The 15,788-nt window shown below is 45.2% G+C and overlaps 1 protein-coding gene across 6 annotated transcripts in view; it reads right to left on the minus strand.

The window, feature by feature from the left end:
* The window catches only part of DNAH9 (dynein axonemal heavy chain 9), a 220,452-nt gene that overhangs the window by 35,374 nt on the left and 169,290 nt on the right, over nucleotides 1-15,788 (minus strand). For all 6 annotated transcript variants that reach the window (XR_008328846.1, XR_008328847.1, XM_053376206.1 and 3 more), the window contains 4 exons: nucleotides 7,830-8,057; nucleotides 5,059-5,250; nucleotides 4,192-4,383; nucleotides 2,367-2,537 (listed from right to left, as the gene is read on the minus strand). Coding sequence is in view for 4 of the 6 variants with exons in the window: in XM_053376206.1 (XP_053232181.1) it covers nucleotides 2,367-2,537; nucleotides 4,192-4,383; nucleotides 5,059-5,250; nucleotides 7,830-8,057 (783 nt within the window). In the remaining 2 variants the exon portion in view is untranslated. The remainder of the gene's footprint in view (nucleotides 1-2,366; nucleotides 2,538-4,191; nucleotides 4,384-5,058; nucleotides 5,251-7,829; nucleotides 8,058-15,788) is intronic.

Raw genomic sequence — 15,788 nt, forward strand, 5'->3', positions numbered from 1 at the left:
TGAGACGGCGGATATTAATACATTTAAGCCACTAAATCATTTAAAATGTATAGAATGACCTTCGGTCCTTTCTTCAAAGCATTGTATTGTATTCCCTTGTCTTCTCTGTCACCTGCCAATCAATCTGATCTATTGGCCATAAACCAGCAATTCTATCAGAAGCTTTACTCCTGCCAAATTCAAAGGGTGTCCATGTATACCAGAAAGAATAGTAGTTCCCTTTCTGCACCAAAATTAAAAGTAACTTGCTCTGCAGACATTTTCCCTGGTAGATTTCCATCCACAACTGGAGGTGGAGGGTTAAGATTCCTGGGCAGTAAGAGAGGAGAACTTAACATCAGAAAGATCTTGGTCAGCAGGTAAGTTGGCACACTCCAAGGATTCCCTTTGCTGTAGGCTGGCAAACAGAATTATCACCAGCATTTAAGCAAAATATGATGTAACAGTTGGGGTTCTTCCTTCAGCCATAAAAGGCAAAATCATTTAGAGGGAAGCCAAAAGAGTTTCTCTAAGCCTGGGAAAATTTCTTAGGAAGGCTGAGCACACCCCTAACTGTTGCCACATTCATTACTTAAAATGAATTTCAAATTTGGAGGCCCTTCTGCTGGTGAAACAGCAGAGAAATTCCAAGGGAAGAAAAAGGTAATTGCAACAAGACCACTGGCATTTATTGTGGAGGGTGGAGCTGCACCTCCCCAAGGGTGAAATTGTTTCCATGGGTTCAGGGCTCTCTGCTCCATGACGTTAAGTGTGCATCCAACTTGCAATAACCCATAAAATCACAGGCACAAAAATGAAGCCTGGATTGCAGGGAATCTGCCAGCCAATTCACATTCCTCCTTTTAATATGTCAGCACACTTGATCTTATTTCACTCGGAGTGAGGCTTTCGCTTGAGTAGTTAACCAAAAAGCCCAGACCATGTGTCTGGTTCTGGCCGTGGTCCTAGAAAAAGAAGCCACGTGTACAGGAACTTGAAAGCCAAGAAGATGATCAGCCTTGGCAGCAACAAATGCAAAAATTAATTAACCCAAGATTGGGATTAACCATTTTAATCTTGGCCTCTGAGTGTAAAGAGGAGGAAATAATGGGGCTGATCCTCAACTGTCCATGAAGTGCAGCCAGAAAAAAGTGTTCATAAACCAACTTTTTAATATTGACCTTCCTGTACCTTATAGGCATGTACTGGAGTTTAATGAAGTAAATGTTTCCCTTAAGAGAACATGAGGAAATAGGTATGTTTGTTTTTATTGTACTGAGAAGTCTTCTACAGATTTAAACTATGTAAAGAAGGCATCAGAGTTTCTTGAAAAAACGCCCCAAATCTCCCTTGTTGATCTTAATCTAGGATATTCCAGCTCTTGTATACCCATTATATTATTATTATTATTATTATTATTATTATTATTATTATTATTATTATTTGCATTTAAATCCCACCTTTTTATCCATGGAGCTCAAGGTGGAACAGGTGGTTTCCCCCTTCCTCCTCATTTAATCCCCACAACCCTGTAAGGTAGGCTCCCCCCCCAATAAATTTTATTAAAGTTTGAAAGAAAATATACAAAGGTTAATATCAAATATCTAAGAAACTAATCTAAATAAAAACTCAAACCAAAAGGGGGGGGAGGAAGGGAAAAATGAAAAATGAAAGAAAAAAAGAGGGGAATGAAACTAGTAAAAAAATATATGAAAAAAGCTTCTGATTCTTTGTCTGTCCGCTATATATAGAAAAGAACATCTACACCAAAACAACACCCAACAATTCCACTTTCTATAAACCAATATTTTCTTCAGCCCTCAAACCCAGATATCATAAATTCGCTCTCTTTTTCACACAAAAACCCTGTGAGGCTGAAGGTTAGGCTGAAAGGCAGTGACTGGCCCAAGATCACCTTGTGAGTTTCGTGGCCAAGTGGGGATTTGAATCCATATCACCCAAAGAGAGTTCTGCAATCTGTATGGCAGCTGCCTGGTTTTTCCAAGACATCCTCCTGGGTTGCACACTGCGACTACAAACTAGATAGGGGAGGCGTCACTGTCTGGATGGTCTCCCTCTTTAATCTCTAGGAGGAAGTCAAATCTAGGCATGTAATGGATTGTACTGGCTCCTCTGTGTGAGAATCATGGTGTATTTCCACCATTAATTTTGAATGACAGCAGAGGTCATAAGCCATTTATTTCTACAATGCCCACAACATTGTGGATATTGTACTGGAACTGTACAGTTCCAGGACCTCCCTTGGAATCAATAAAGGCAGTTCCTACTGCCTAGCGAAAGCTAACTAGGCTGTATGAACTGCCCATAAACTGAACAGGATTCAGGATGAAACTAAATCAAGCACTATCTATCTGCTGTTGACTCACCTTCTCTTCCCGGGTGGCCCCTGAACCTTCTCCAAGGCTGGTGTCCCGGGGCTGCAGCTCCAAAACAGTGCGGAAGAGCTTTTCTGAGGTTTGGGTCAAGAATCCAATTTCTGCATTGGGGTGGAGGCCATAAAGGTACGGAGACTCAGCAGGCAACGTACTGTCTATATACTGGGCAGCAAAATCACATCAGGATTATCAGCAGGGTTTCAGGCATCTCACACAATACTACTAACAGGACACATGCCTCTGATTCATTTGTAGTGCTAGTGGGCCATTAGGAAGCCAGCATTACAGCTTCAGGTATGCTGCATTAAAAATCAGACCAGCCTCAGCCCAACCAAGTTTTACAGCTGTTATACCCAAACCTTGCTACAAAATTCCAATAAGAAGCCAATTCTAAACTTGGTTTGGTGTGCCCTTTGGGTGCAACAGTTTTAGTTTGTAGCTAGGAAATGGATGGGACGCGGGTGGCACTGTGGGTTAAACCACAGAGCCTAGGACTTGCTGATTGGAAGGTTGGCGGTTTGAATCCCCGCGACGGGGTGAGCTCCCGTTGCTCAGTCCCTGCTCCTGCCAACCTAGCAGTTCGAAAGCACGTCAAAGTGCAAGTAGATAAATAGGTACCGCTCCAGCGGTAAGGTAAACGGTGTTTCTGTGCGCTGCTCTGGTTCGCCAGAAGCGGCATAGTCAGGTTGGCCACATGACCCGGAAGCTGTATGCCGGCTCCCTCGGCCAATAAAGCGAGTTGAGCGCCGCAACCCCAGAGTCGGTCACGACTGGACCTAATGGTCAGGGGTCCCTTTACCTTTATCTTTAGGAAATGGATAATGAACAGTGGCACTGTTAGCCCTGAATTTTGGGGCAGAAAACAAGAGCCTCAAAATGCACCTGTCACTGCAACAACTTTTGCTTCCTTTTGAAAAAAACAACTTTTTACACAGGGGTGTATTTGAATGCGCTAGAGAGCAAACTGACCCCTTCATACCCCCTCTTAAGTGATGGGTGGAAAAGGACTGACTAGGCATTAGGTGTCACACCTGGAATGGGTTGCTTTTTTCTTTCATTCGTTTTGAGGGGGGAAAGGAAGAAAAGGGTATCTCTTTCTTCCATTCCAGGTTGGTTGCGGAAGAGTAGGTGGGGAAATGAGCAACCAGAGCAGCACATGGAAAAGAGAAAGCAGGGTGGCAAAGCAGTCAGAGGAACTCCTGGGGCACATCTTGCCCTGGGCTACCTCAAGCTTGGGAGCACCACTGTCAACAAGTGCTCACAAGTCCACTTATTTTCTTCTAAAATAAAACAAGACTTGCTCTTCATATCCTGTTGCTAGCACCTCCCCCTCCCTGCCTGACAGAAGATTAAACAGCTCTTGAAGATCCAGAGGTTTTCTCATAAAACCCTAAGATAAAAAATGTCCCTGAGCATGCTGAAGGAAGCAATATATAAACCAAAGTATTAATAATACAATGAACAGCACTGTCAAAGTGTGTGACAGTGCTATCCTCTACTTGTTCCCTCTGAAATAAGCTCCACTAAGTTCGGCAGGACTGATTCCCAAGTAAGTGTGTACAGGGTTAGGATTGCAGCCTCAGAAATGCTTTCAAGCAAACAGGTGCAGCTTTCCATCAGGTCTGCTGTGGTCAGCAAAAGAATATTTTCTATTAATGCATGAACTGAAAGAGTGAAAGGTGCACTGTCACATTTATCATTAGAGTGGGATCTTTGGGGGAGATTGTGAACAACTGGCTGAAAAAGAACCGCCCACCAGAATGAATGAATGAATAAATAAATAAATAAATAAAGTAAGTGTGTTCAGCAGGGATACCTGGTGATAGCTGTTGTAATCCATGTTCCCTGGGAGGGGAAATCCTGGGGCCAGCAAGAATTCTCCCTCCAACATTTCAGGCTTGATGAACTCTTCCAAGTAGGTCTTGCAGAGACGTCTGTCCCAGTCATCTGTGATGTGTCCTCCATACATGATCTCTCCAAAGAGGTATCGCAAATCGTCATAGGGAACCTAAACAACAATAGGCACCAGATCAGACCAAAGGCCCACCTAGTCCTGTTTTCCACAGGAAGGCAACTGCAGTTGTTCCCCAGCACCTGGTAATTAAAAGCACCATCCCAGAGGCAGCATGCAACCATTTTGACTAATCACAGGCTACAGGTTGCAGGAGGTGCTGCTTCCTAGGAGCGCAGCCACCATGCACCCTTTTAAACCTTAAGTCTCAGGAAATGCTTTCATGTCACTAGTTACATTTTTTCTAACAAATTTAATGTAACACAGCAGTTAAAACCGCTCCATGCTGTACACAAGAGAGTCGCTCAGAGAAGCCCAGACTGCAGAACAGACTGTGTGTATATGTGTATATGTATGGTGAGGGGAAGGGAGAAAAGGTGGGAGGATTGCTACTTAAAACAAGGATTTTCCCAGTTCCCTAGACTGAACACGTTTATCTTGGCAGCCAAACACTTCCAAATATTTTCTCAGAAATGCCATGGTGGAGACACACACAGGCCAGAAACAAAAGTTCATTTGAATGGGGATTGTAAGATGAAAGATGTGCCCTTTGCTTGGAGCTACAGTAGTAGATTAGTCCCCAAAACAAAACAAAAAAGGCCACTGATTATCTATTAACGACCCAGGAACAGGTTTCATGATTTAATGTATGAAATATATGACGCTGCTCACCTTTGAACTAGCCTCCAAGTAATTGTACAGAACGTTGACTGAAATGGTCAAGTCCCCAGTGTTAAAGGGGTAGGAACGGTTCCAGCCCTGCGGCCCAAACTTGCGTCTTTCAGCTACCACAGCATGAAAGTAGCAGAGGGAAAAAAGGATGCTCTTAAATTCATTCTCACGGGCACACATCTCCAGGGTGTCCTGCAAGGCAAAAGCGGGGGAGAGGGAGAGAAATAGGTATTTTCTTGGTAAGCACCACGCGAGGTCCTCAGCAAGGGTCTCATGAACTGCAGATTTACCAAACACAAATACACACTGGAGCATTGGACTTGGGTTATCCAAGTACCGCCCCCCCCCAAATTATGTTAGATTTATTTGTGTGAGAGATTATAAGAGGGTCAGAGTTGACTTCCTAGACTTACCAGAATTATACCTCTTCATTAATCCATTTTATGGATTCTATTTTTTTAGGATATAGCCTATTTGTAATCTAATTATTTTTTTCTACTTTGAGAGGGATACAGTATTGGCCTGAATATAAGCCTCACTTTTTTACCAAATTCTGACTGTGAAAAGTTAAGGTAAAAGGTAAAGGTAAAGGTACCCCTGCCCGTACGGGCCAGTCGTGTCCGACTCTAGGGTTGCGTGCTCATCTCGCTCTAGAGGCCGTGAGCCGGCGCCGTCTGAAGACACTTCCGGGTCACGTGGCCAGTGTGACGAAGCTGTAGCTGGCGAGCCAGCACCAGCGCCGCACACAGAAACGCCGTTTACCTTCCCGCTATAAACGGTACCTATTTATCTACTTGCACTTAAGGGTGCTTTCAAACTGCTAGGTGGGCAGGAGCTGGGACCGAATGACGGGAGCTCACCCAGCTGCAGGGATTCGAACTGCCGACCATACGATCGGCAAGTCCTAGGCACTGAGGTTTTACCCACAGCGCCACCCTGTGAAAAGTTAAAGCGCGCGGCTTAAATTCGCGACCTTACAAAAACTGGCTTTTACGATATCGCTGCTGAAACAGACATATGGTAAAACGGAATGGGTGTGAGTGCCTGTGGAATTTTCAGGGAATGGCTTACATTCAGGTATTGTCTTTTTTTCTCCACCCCCCCCCCTGAATTTTAAAGGTGCAGCTTCTATTTGGGTGCGGCTTATATTCGGGCCAATACGGTATTATTATCAGGCCAAGTAAATAACATTTTAATTTTTTCAAAGTGCTTTACATCTGATGAAAACCACAACTAAAAATATCCCAAACATAAATAAATATTTAAGCTTGCTTCCAGAACTTATGTAGAATAAGAAAGCATAATCCCACTTGTCCCATCTTTTCCTGTTTTATAAGCATTTCTGATGTGGCAGATCTTGGCCGTTTCTGTACTTCGCCTTATAATATGCTGCAGTCTGGATGACTGCAGAGGACATATTCTTTTACTGTTTACTACATCCGGTCACCACACTTTCAATGGAATCAATCATCCAACAACAGAAAGGGCTCCTCTGTATTTGACCTTCAGCCCAACAATACTGCCATCTTCAAACTAACCCCATGAATTAAAGAGAAAGGATACGCCCGCAGCTTGGAGTTATGGCCAGTGCACCTGGGCTCATTATGACAAATTGCAGGACAATAGAGAGCAGGTGGGCCAGCCGGCGTCCATGGACTCTTGACACATGGGTTTAAAAGTGTAACTAAGCGAGAGAAGCAGGAATTGACTTCTTTCCCCAAATTTTCCAAGCTCCAGGATGCAAAAGGGAGGGAAAGGCAGCTCTAAGACAAATGCACCCTGCACATGTCTCTCTAGCTGCAAACCCAAAACAGCAACATGATGCTGATGCAATACCAAACCACAGTCTTTATATAAAATTGATACAATAATAAGCTGTTTGTGAGACTCTGCTCCTTGCATTAGTTCTAACAGCAACTCAAAGCAGCCAAATGAGGTGTGAAGCCACTGCTCCCACGTACAGCAGGATTTGGAGGATAAGATACATTTTGTAAGAATCCAGCCATTTCGAGAACATTAATTACTATCTGATTTGCAAAGGCAGGATGGGAATGAGGAAATTTTGAAAGTTCCACCCCCTCCTCTCTCCTGAGCCTGGGATTATGAATGAAAGTAGGTGAAAACAAAATTAGCCAGAGTTCCAGCATTGGTCCTCACCCAACTGCGCCTGCCCAGAGATTCCAGCTCTTACCCAGGAGAATACTGCAATGGAATGGCAAGGCCCATCATCAGAGTTCAGCAACACACATCTTTCCACCAAGGGAGTGAAGCCCCAGATCATGCATCCTAGGCAGTGCTGGCTTACACCTATGAGCAAGGGGACCCACTCCCTCCCATGTCCTCCTTCTCAGGATGGCCAATCAAGGCATAGCAGCCTTGCACAGAGGGTTCTTGCTGGTCTCCCTGCCAATGGGAAACCATCACAGTAATGGCGTGACGAGCACCAAATGACCATTTTAAGGGATGCAAGAAAATGCCTAAGTATGAACAGGAAAAGCTTTAAGGAGACTGCAAAAGTACACTAGCAATTTCCTCAGTTCACACAGACGGCGGCTCCAATTAGCAACACTCAAGGACACACACAGCAGCACAACACAGCGGTGGAAACATGGCACTTGGTTTTTATCTCAGTGAGTCTCTGTAAAGCCATTCCCAGTCCAGTGCACAGCTATGCGTGCCACACTGGGTGCATTGGCTAATTGTTAGGCTGATCTCCTTCCTGGCTGTTGTGGCAGAACATTGAGATTCTCCCTGAGATGGTGGGCCAATACCTGGTTGAAGTTGTCCAGAGCCTTGTGGAGGTTGGCATGCATTCCTGTTGGGGGCTCATTGGTGATTTTGATGGAGTTCTCAAGGATGCCCTGTGGTATGATGTGGCCTTCAGGTGAAGCCGCAGGCTCTGCACTAATGAAGACACGAAATGCAGGGTGACTGCCTTCACTGTGCTGCTCTAGCTTCTTCTCCAAGGAACTCAGCCACTTGGCCACCAGGTGGATGTTCTAGCAGGAGAAAAGGGGGTTATTACTGCAGCTGGCTTGAACAGACATCACACAGACCCTTTCCAGGAGGTGAAATGTGCTCCATTCCCCCTCCCCACCAGCTTCACAAGGAAATACCTTGCCTAATAACCCTCAGCACTGTAATTCACTTCCACAGACATTAGCTGCACATAAAAGGATGTGGATTTTATACACTTTGAAATGCAAAATAATCAGGACAAATAACTAGCAATTAAGGAAACAGCTCAGTGTGTTTGTTTTCTTAGGGATGATGTTATTCCATTTGTTAGAATAATGTACTGCTGGTGAAGTGACGCTATTTCTTCCAGACAAAACAAAGTTCCTGTATATACAACTGAAATGAAACTGCTTGATAATTTCCAATCAAATAACTCACCCTTGAAATCTGAGCCAGTTCCCAGAAAATCACATTTCACATTGTGCTCAACAACAGTCTAGGTGCCTTTGTTTTAAAAAAACCAACTGGTTAATTTCAGGCTAGTTGTGCCTCCCACTGCCAGCTGATGGTCACTCTCTTGTTAAAGATTTCATCAAAGGCCATATTGATGAATGAAGACATAAAAGCAAAGAGAAAGGTGGCGGCGTCTAAGAGGATAGGGAACCTGCTGTTATAAATTATCAAGCTGGCATATCTGCCATTCCGCAGATACTGTATACTTAAAAGTTTGATTTTAAAAAAAAAAAAAAACAACAACTGGATAGAGTAGAGGATTGGGATGGAAGGGGTAGAAACTCTAGATCACGGGTGTCAAACACAAGGCCCGCGGGCCAAATCCGGCCCGCCAGACCTCGTCATGTGGCCCGTGGCATCAAGGGCGAGGAAGCAAGCTTCTCGTCCTTTTTACTGGTCCCAACCCAGATTTTAGGGTCCGCACTCCAGCAGAGGCTCTCTGCCTTTCTAAAAAGTGACCCACGCGAACAGCCTTCCCTGCCTGCTTGCAGACAGGGCTCCAACCGACACGCCCCGTCGGCGCTGCCTACTGGCGGGTCCCGCAACTTTCGCCTGCCTCGCGGGCCGGGCAAAGAGGCTTTCTGCTCGCTCGGTACAGTCCGGGGCTCGCTGCAGAGGAGGCAGTCCCGCGAAGCCGAGCTCGGAGCCGGCTGCCTCCGCCCCTCGCAGCCTCCCAGGCGCGGCAGCTCGAGGGGGCGGGTTGCGCGTGTGGCAACTTTTGGAGCCCAAGAGAGCCGCGGAGGCAGGGAGCGAGAGCCACGCTTGGAACGCCGCTCGCTCACTCGCTCAGGCCGCAAGAAGAGGCCACTGCGGCGCTGCAGCTGGCGAGGAGATGGCCAGGGGCGCGGGCGGCGGGGCCAGGGGCTGGCTGGGGGTCTGGTGGGTAAGTAGCGGGTCCGGCAGGCGGGGAAGGGAACGGCGGAGGCAAGTGGAGAGCGGGGACCTGGCGCAGGTCCTGCCACAGGCGGCGCGCCCCGGCTGGGCTGGGAGAGGCGAAGCTGCTGCCGGTTCAGCTGCGCAGAGTGGGGTGGAGGGAGCTGGGCTGGCGGGCGGTGTGCCACACCACAAAGCAGGGGCGCCTCCCACCCCGAAGAGGACCGCGCCGGCATCTGGGTGGCTGGAGCAAAGTGGGAGCCTGCCAGCAACTTGGCTGCGGGAGCCTGGCTATGAAACACCGCTCCCCTCCCCACGCCAACCCATCGGCTTTCTCCGGGCCGGAGGACTTGGCGGATAGCCCCCTCCCCGGGAGCAACTGCAGCAGCTCGGGGCCCCAGCAGGACATCCTGGCCACCTGCGCCCGCAGTGCCGCCGGGGCTCCCTTGCAAGGAAGAAACTGCTGCTGTCCAAACTGCAGCTCCGTATCCTCCGACTCCTGAGTGTGGCGGCAGGGCAGGGGGAGGCAACATTTGCTTCTGCTCTGCTCTGTTGGGACAGGCTCCTGTCTCCTCCCCGTTGGAGCTCCAGTCTGCCTGGAAGCCCATCTTGTCATCTTTTTAAAAAAATCATTATTATTTCTTCTTCTATTCTTATTTAAAATCATACTGGAATAGGTATATTAAATAGTGTATAGGTTCAAGACAACACACACCAGTGCCTAAGGAAAAATAACTTTGATAAAGTCCTACAGATACAACCGGCCCTTTGAGGGTGACCAAACTGTTGATGCGGCCCCCCGATGAATTTGAGTTTGACACCCCTGCTCTAGATGATAGCTGGGAAACAGTCCAATGTACAATGCAGCACATCTATCAGGAGATCCACTTGCTGAATTTCTGGTTCTAATACTTAAAGGCAGTGCTTTATTGACTGCCTCACTTATGTAAGCTGCTTTGGAAGACTCCATGTTGGAGAGGGAGAACTGGGATCTAAGTTTTTGCATAAAGAAAAATAAGAGGTTATTCTGTTGTTTTCAAGTGAATTGTAATGTGCACTTTGTGTGTTTTAATTGTTTTATTCTTGGTATTTTAATATTGTCATTGTATTGCAATATTGTCATTGTGTTGCACCAGGGAGACAGAATAAATAGAAATAATGCAACTGTGCAGGAATGCATATGTGGACACACACACACATATCACTTCTCCACCTCTCTCCCTGCTCAGTATGCATGAATACACATGTATCCACAAAGCAAATGAAATAAATAACAACATGATAATGGAAAGCTGGACAGGAACAGAAAAAGACACCATTCCTGGCTCTTGTCTAGCGATAGAGGTACAAACACTCCAAAATTAGTTAGGGTAATCCCAGATCCTTCCAGAGGTTAACAACCCTCTTAGCGATTCACCATCTTGGAATTACACTGACACATGGGTAGAGTGTAAAGTAGCGCTCTGTGTGTGTGTGTGCGTGTGTGTGTGCGTGTGCGCATAATACAACACCAGTTTGTTCCTTGTAGGCCTGGATACCATTTTTTCCTATGCAAACTCCAAATGTTGCTATGCCACCACGGAAGCATCCAATGCTGCACAAATATGTTCAGCAGTGGCTCAGTAAAAATGTGGGTGTATGCCGCACACACAAATCAGTGCATATAGGAGCAGAGTTTTACAAAGTACTTCGCCATGTGCGCTGCTTGGATACACAGCCAGTTCACTTGACTGAATCCTGGGCATGAACCCAGGACTGGGTGCACTGGATCAATTAAAGACAACTGGAGCAGGAAGAATAGCACAGAAAACATTTATGAAGCAAATGGAGCACTGCTGTGAAATTTGACAACACTGCAAGGTCTTCGTCACTTCAACTGAAGCTTCAAAACAGCTCCTACAGAGCCCTGAAATGCAGGCACCTTATACTGCTCTCCATGCAGTAACTCAGACAGGCATAAGAGATTCAGGTACAAGCAGGATGGTGTAAAAAGACCCCAAATTTCTATGGATAAAATTTGACAGAACAGAACAGGCGCTCCCCACAGAGTGTAATGAAGATGGATTCTTTAGGAGATTGAAACTTTTGGCTGTTGTGTAATAAGCAGTCTCAGGACTGCACCTTTTGCTGTAAGGATATGGCAACAGCTGTTGTTTTTTCTTCCCATTGCATTTAGGTGCTAATTTATTTATTTCTATTCAGTTACCTTGATGAGATGTGGCTGATTAATACTGTCTGGATAGCAAGACTACTCTTGCAGCTTGTCGCTGCTCAAAATGCAATACATGCACAGACATCTCAAAACCCCACTACAGCCACTTTTACATTTACACCAATAATGGCACCAAGCCCATCAATTTGCAAAATTCAACTTCCTGAACTTTCTTGTTCTGATTGGTAGAAGAATAATGGACTAAACCTGAATGGCTACAAGACCCATGGTGCTGCAAAGGACTTTACCAAGCTTTTTTAGTAGAACCACCTAAAATTAAACTGTTCTAACTGGGTGCCTCTTTTATTTAGATCTTCCGATGATAAAAGTCTCACCAACTTTTGCCTTAGTAACTTGCCCATAAGCTTAGAATCCTGTACACACTTCCCTGGGAGTAAACTCCACTGAAGATAGCAGGACTTCGTTTGGAGTAAAGTTGCATGGGATCACACTCTTTTAGCATTCTATTTTCTTTAAGAGAAATGCTTTGTAATATGTAGCCCCTTACTTTCTGTCTTATCCCCCAACACAGTGTTGTGTCAGTAAAGACAAGATGGTGATCCACAAGCACCAAAGGTTCTTTTCCTGTCCGTAGCTGATAAACAGAGAGCTGTGTGCAAATGGCCTCTCAAAATTCTCCGCTCTATTTGTAGCCAGAGAAACCGGGCAAGAGGACGATATCACTAAACTTCTCCAGGAGGAAGAGTAGTTCTCCCAACAGCTCCTTGGGGTGTAGCAGTGGGCAGGTGCACTTCCTCCCATGAAGGTCCTCCCCAATTGCTCCTGCAAGAGACAGCAGCAACAGCTTCTGGCAGCCTAACCAACATTCTGCATCCTTTGCAGTGCCCCAGACCTAGGGTTATCTCAAGGCCCTGCAGTGCGGGTGTCAACAAAACTGGGGAGGGTATTTAATTCTGCAAAGCTGCCTTCTTTTATTGGATGAGGGGGGATTAAAATCTCAGATATGTTCTCAGAAAAGAGGGCTTTTCAGGCTGAAGGCAGTAGCCTCCCTTCATCTTATTTCCGAATGCACAGTGGATTTCCTAATCCATCTAAGGCTTGAAATGTGCTGCATGCAATGGAAAGGTGGGCTTGGTAATGAAGCAACCCACAGGAGTTCCTTGCCATTTTTTTATGCAGGGCTGCTCCTTCTGGATGCCATGTTTATGTTATGATTCATCAGAAGTACCCTGTGCTTTTTCAGTAAAGGTATTTTCATCAGCCGTTCTGGACTTTGGGTTTTGAAAATTGCGACAAAATGTGCACATACACACACCTTTCGAAAATCGAAACTGCCATTTGTGCAGCGCTAAGGGTGTGAGTAGGAGTGTGAGCATATGTGTGCATGCTCCTGTCAGGGAGACAGATTGTATATAGCAATCAAAGGAACGAGGATGCATATGTAACAGACTGGGAAAGAGTCCAAGGATGGATAACAACACACACACACCAACAATATGTGTAGGTGTTTGAATTTTCCTTTAAAAAAAAAGAAGACTCCCAAACATCTTTAAGCTTGTACATCTTATAAGGTAAAACATGGATCATAAAGACGTAGGCGTTGCTATGGTAACTCCTGGAAATAGTACCGTACAAACCAGCAATTTAGTTCACCACAGATTCTCTCCCACACCAGTCAGCAGAGGTATACTGTAAAAGTACCAGGAGGTTCTCTTCCCCATTTTACAGACACTTTTCCAGGACCATCTTCCCAAGGTGTGTCACAAAGGTGGAAGGAACCCATTCTGCAAATCGGCAGGGTAACATCAAAGCGTAACTTTTGAGGCCTCCAATATCTGACTGGAAGGCCTTGCTGAAGACGCTGTGCAGTCAGCCGTGGCAGACAGATTGGTTCTTGCTGGCATCTCAAAAAGTATATTGCAGAGCTGGAAAAGGTGCAGAAAAAGGGCAACCAAAGCAATCGGGGGTCTGAATCAACTCCACTATGAGATAAGGCTACAGCATTTGAAGCTCTTTTTGTAGAGAGAAAAATGCAAGTAGGTAGAGATATTATAGAGGAGTATGAAATTAAGCATGGTGTGGAGATAATACTGGAACCCGGGGTCATTCAATGAAGCTAAATTGGGAGCTGAAGTGGGAGAAAATAACTTCCTTACACTTAAACTATGGAAGTCAGTAGAAATGATGGCCACCAGCTTAGATGACTCTAAAAGGGGTTTAGACAAATGTGATTCCCAGCAACTGGTATTTAGCGGTAGTAAATAGGTAAAATATAAGCATCATGGTTGTTATCTATTTATAGGCTTATCCTCAACAAATAGGTCTAAATTCATTTTAAAGCAATCCAAGCTTTTGCTATGTGCTTCTTGAAGTACAGGTAACTCGCATCTTATGTGAAGGTTCATATCTGGGGGTCCACATATAAATGCAAAAATGCATAAAGCTAGGAATCTCTAGAACTGCCCTTCCCCCTGCCACAAAGTGGTAGAGCTGCTTACCTGGCTTTGGGAAGCTGGTGCAAGGACTTTGGCAGGTTCCTACAGCCCTCCTGCTGCCTTCTCAAAGGCCAGTGCCTTGCATACCCAGCTTTTGGAAGGCATTGCAAGGGCTCTGGGATGCTGCCAGAACACTCACACCGCCTTCCCAAAGGAGGGTAAGCCCACAATCACAGCTGTAGGAGGGTGGAAATAAATAAACAAACAAAGATTGGGTTTTCTCTGCCCTCCATTTATTTATTTACTCATTCATTCATTCACCACCCAAGCAAAGCTGTGGGTTGCCTATACTACCTTTTCTCTGTTCTGAATCTTCCAACATTCGATTTCACTTGATGGCTCCAGGTTCTAGTGTTATGAAAGAGGAAGAAGTTTTTCCACTTTCCTATCCACTTTGTCTGCAATATACATAATTTTATGCACCTTTTTGAGGTGTGGTGACTAGAGCTGAGCACAAGTGTTGCTTCTCTACAGATATGTGTTGTGCTAATTGCAGCTTTATTTTCCATCCATTTGTTAAGGATCCCTAGCATGGAATTTGTCTTTTTCCACAGGTGCTATACACTGGGTTCAGCGTCTTCACTGAGCTGCTTCCCCTGGCCTCCATTAAGTATTTGCATGATCCCCATCCACCCAAGATCTCTTTCTGAGTCACTCATTGGCAGTTCAGACCCTATTAGCATATATGTGAAGTTTCAGAGGCTCAGATCAGTTTCCAAAGCATGGCTCGCTATCCTGCCCAGTAGTTGGCAGAAGCAGAATAAATTATGCAAAATAAGCACATGCACATATGTGCAAATGCATTTAATCTGACTAATTTCTACACATCAAGGAATTCTAATTTGGTTGGCAATGAACCCAAGGTTACCTTGAAGGTAATTGTTGGTGGTGGGTTTTTTTTTTTAAGCACATAGCACATGGTACAGAACAGTTCTGCCTTGGCTTGTTTGCGTAAAAAAAACTCCTTACCCTCCCCCCCAAGTGTTTGACATGTAATCCAATTATTTAACATGCAATAAGGAAATCTCTGCCAAGCTTTTGATCAGTGCATTGCTCTGGTTGAGCAGCTCATTGTTATTTAATTTAGTACATGAACCCAGCTCACTGAAGCAACAATGTATGAAAATGAAAAGGCACTCAGGAATTCAATTAAGTCAATCAACTGAGTGAAGGTGGTGACATTCTGACTAATGGATAAAGACTGTGGTTAAATTAGGACGAGCTCACGTCTGGACTTTTCCTGGTAAAAAATGAGATACAAACCAAAGTATTTGCTTTACTTTGCAGAAGTTACGACATTGCTTTTTCTGGAGTCGGAGTTTAAAGGAGAAAAAGTTTAGGTCAAGAGCTAAGTGTGGCATCAGTGGTATCACATGTGCAGCATCAGGCTTCACGTACCCCACCACACTAACAGCAAACTGCTATGGAAGCCTAGCTATGGCATCTCTCTCAAGGTACTCTACATGAATGCAGAATGTTAATGGGGACAAATACTGCTTCTTCCTTATCAGACAGCAGTTGCAGGGCACAAGATGAAAGCTCAACCATATTAGGTAAGGTGGGGGCATGAGGAAGCATAGAAGGGACTCCAAGAGTCATCTAGTCCAACCCCTGCAATGCAGGAATCCTGCTCACAGTCACAGCCAGCCCTAGGTGGGCTTGAAGAATCAGAGTTACAGACTTTGGGTGGAATTCAACGTCACATTAATATAGTCATT

Source organism: Podarcis raffonei, chromosome 2 (assembly GCF_027172205.1).
Source record: "Podarcis raffonei isolate rPodRaf1 chromosome 2, rPodRaf1.pri, whole genome shotgun sequence".
Taxonomy (NCBI): Eukaryota; Metazoa; Chordata; class Lepidosauria; order Squamata; family Lacertidae; genus Podarcis; species Podarcis raffonei.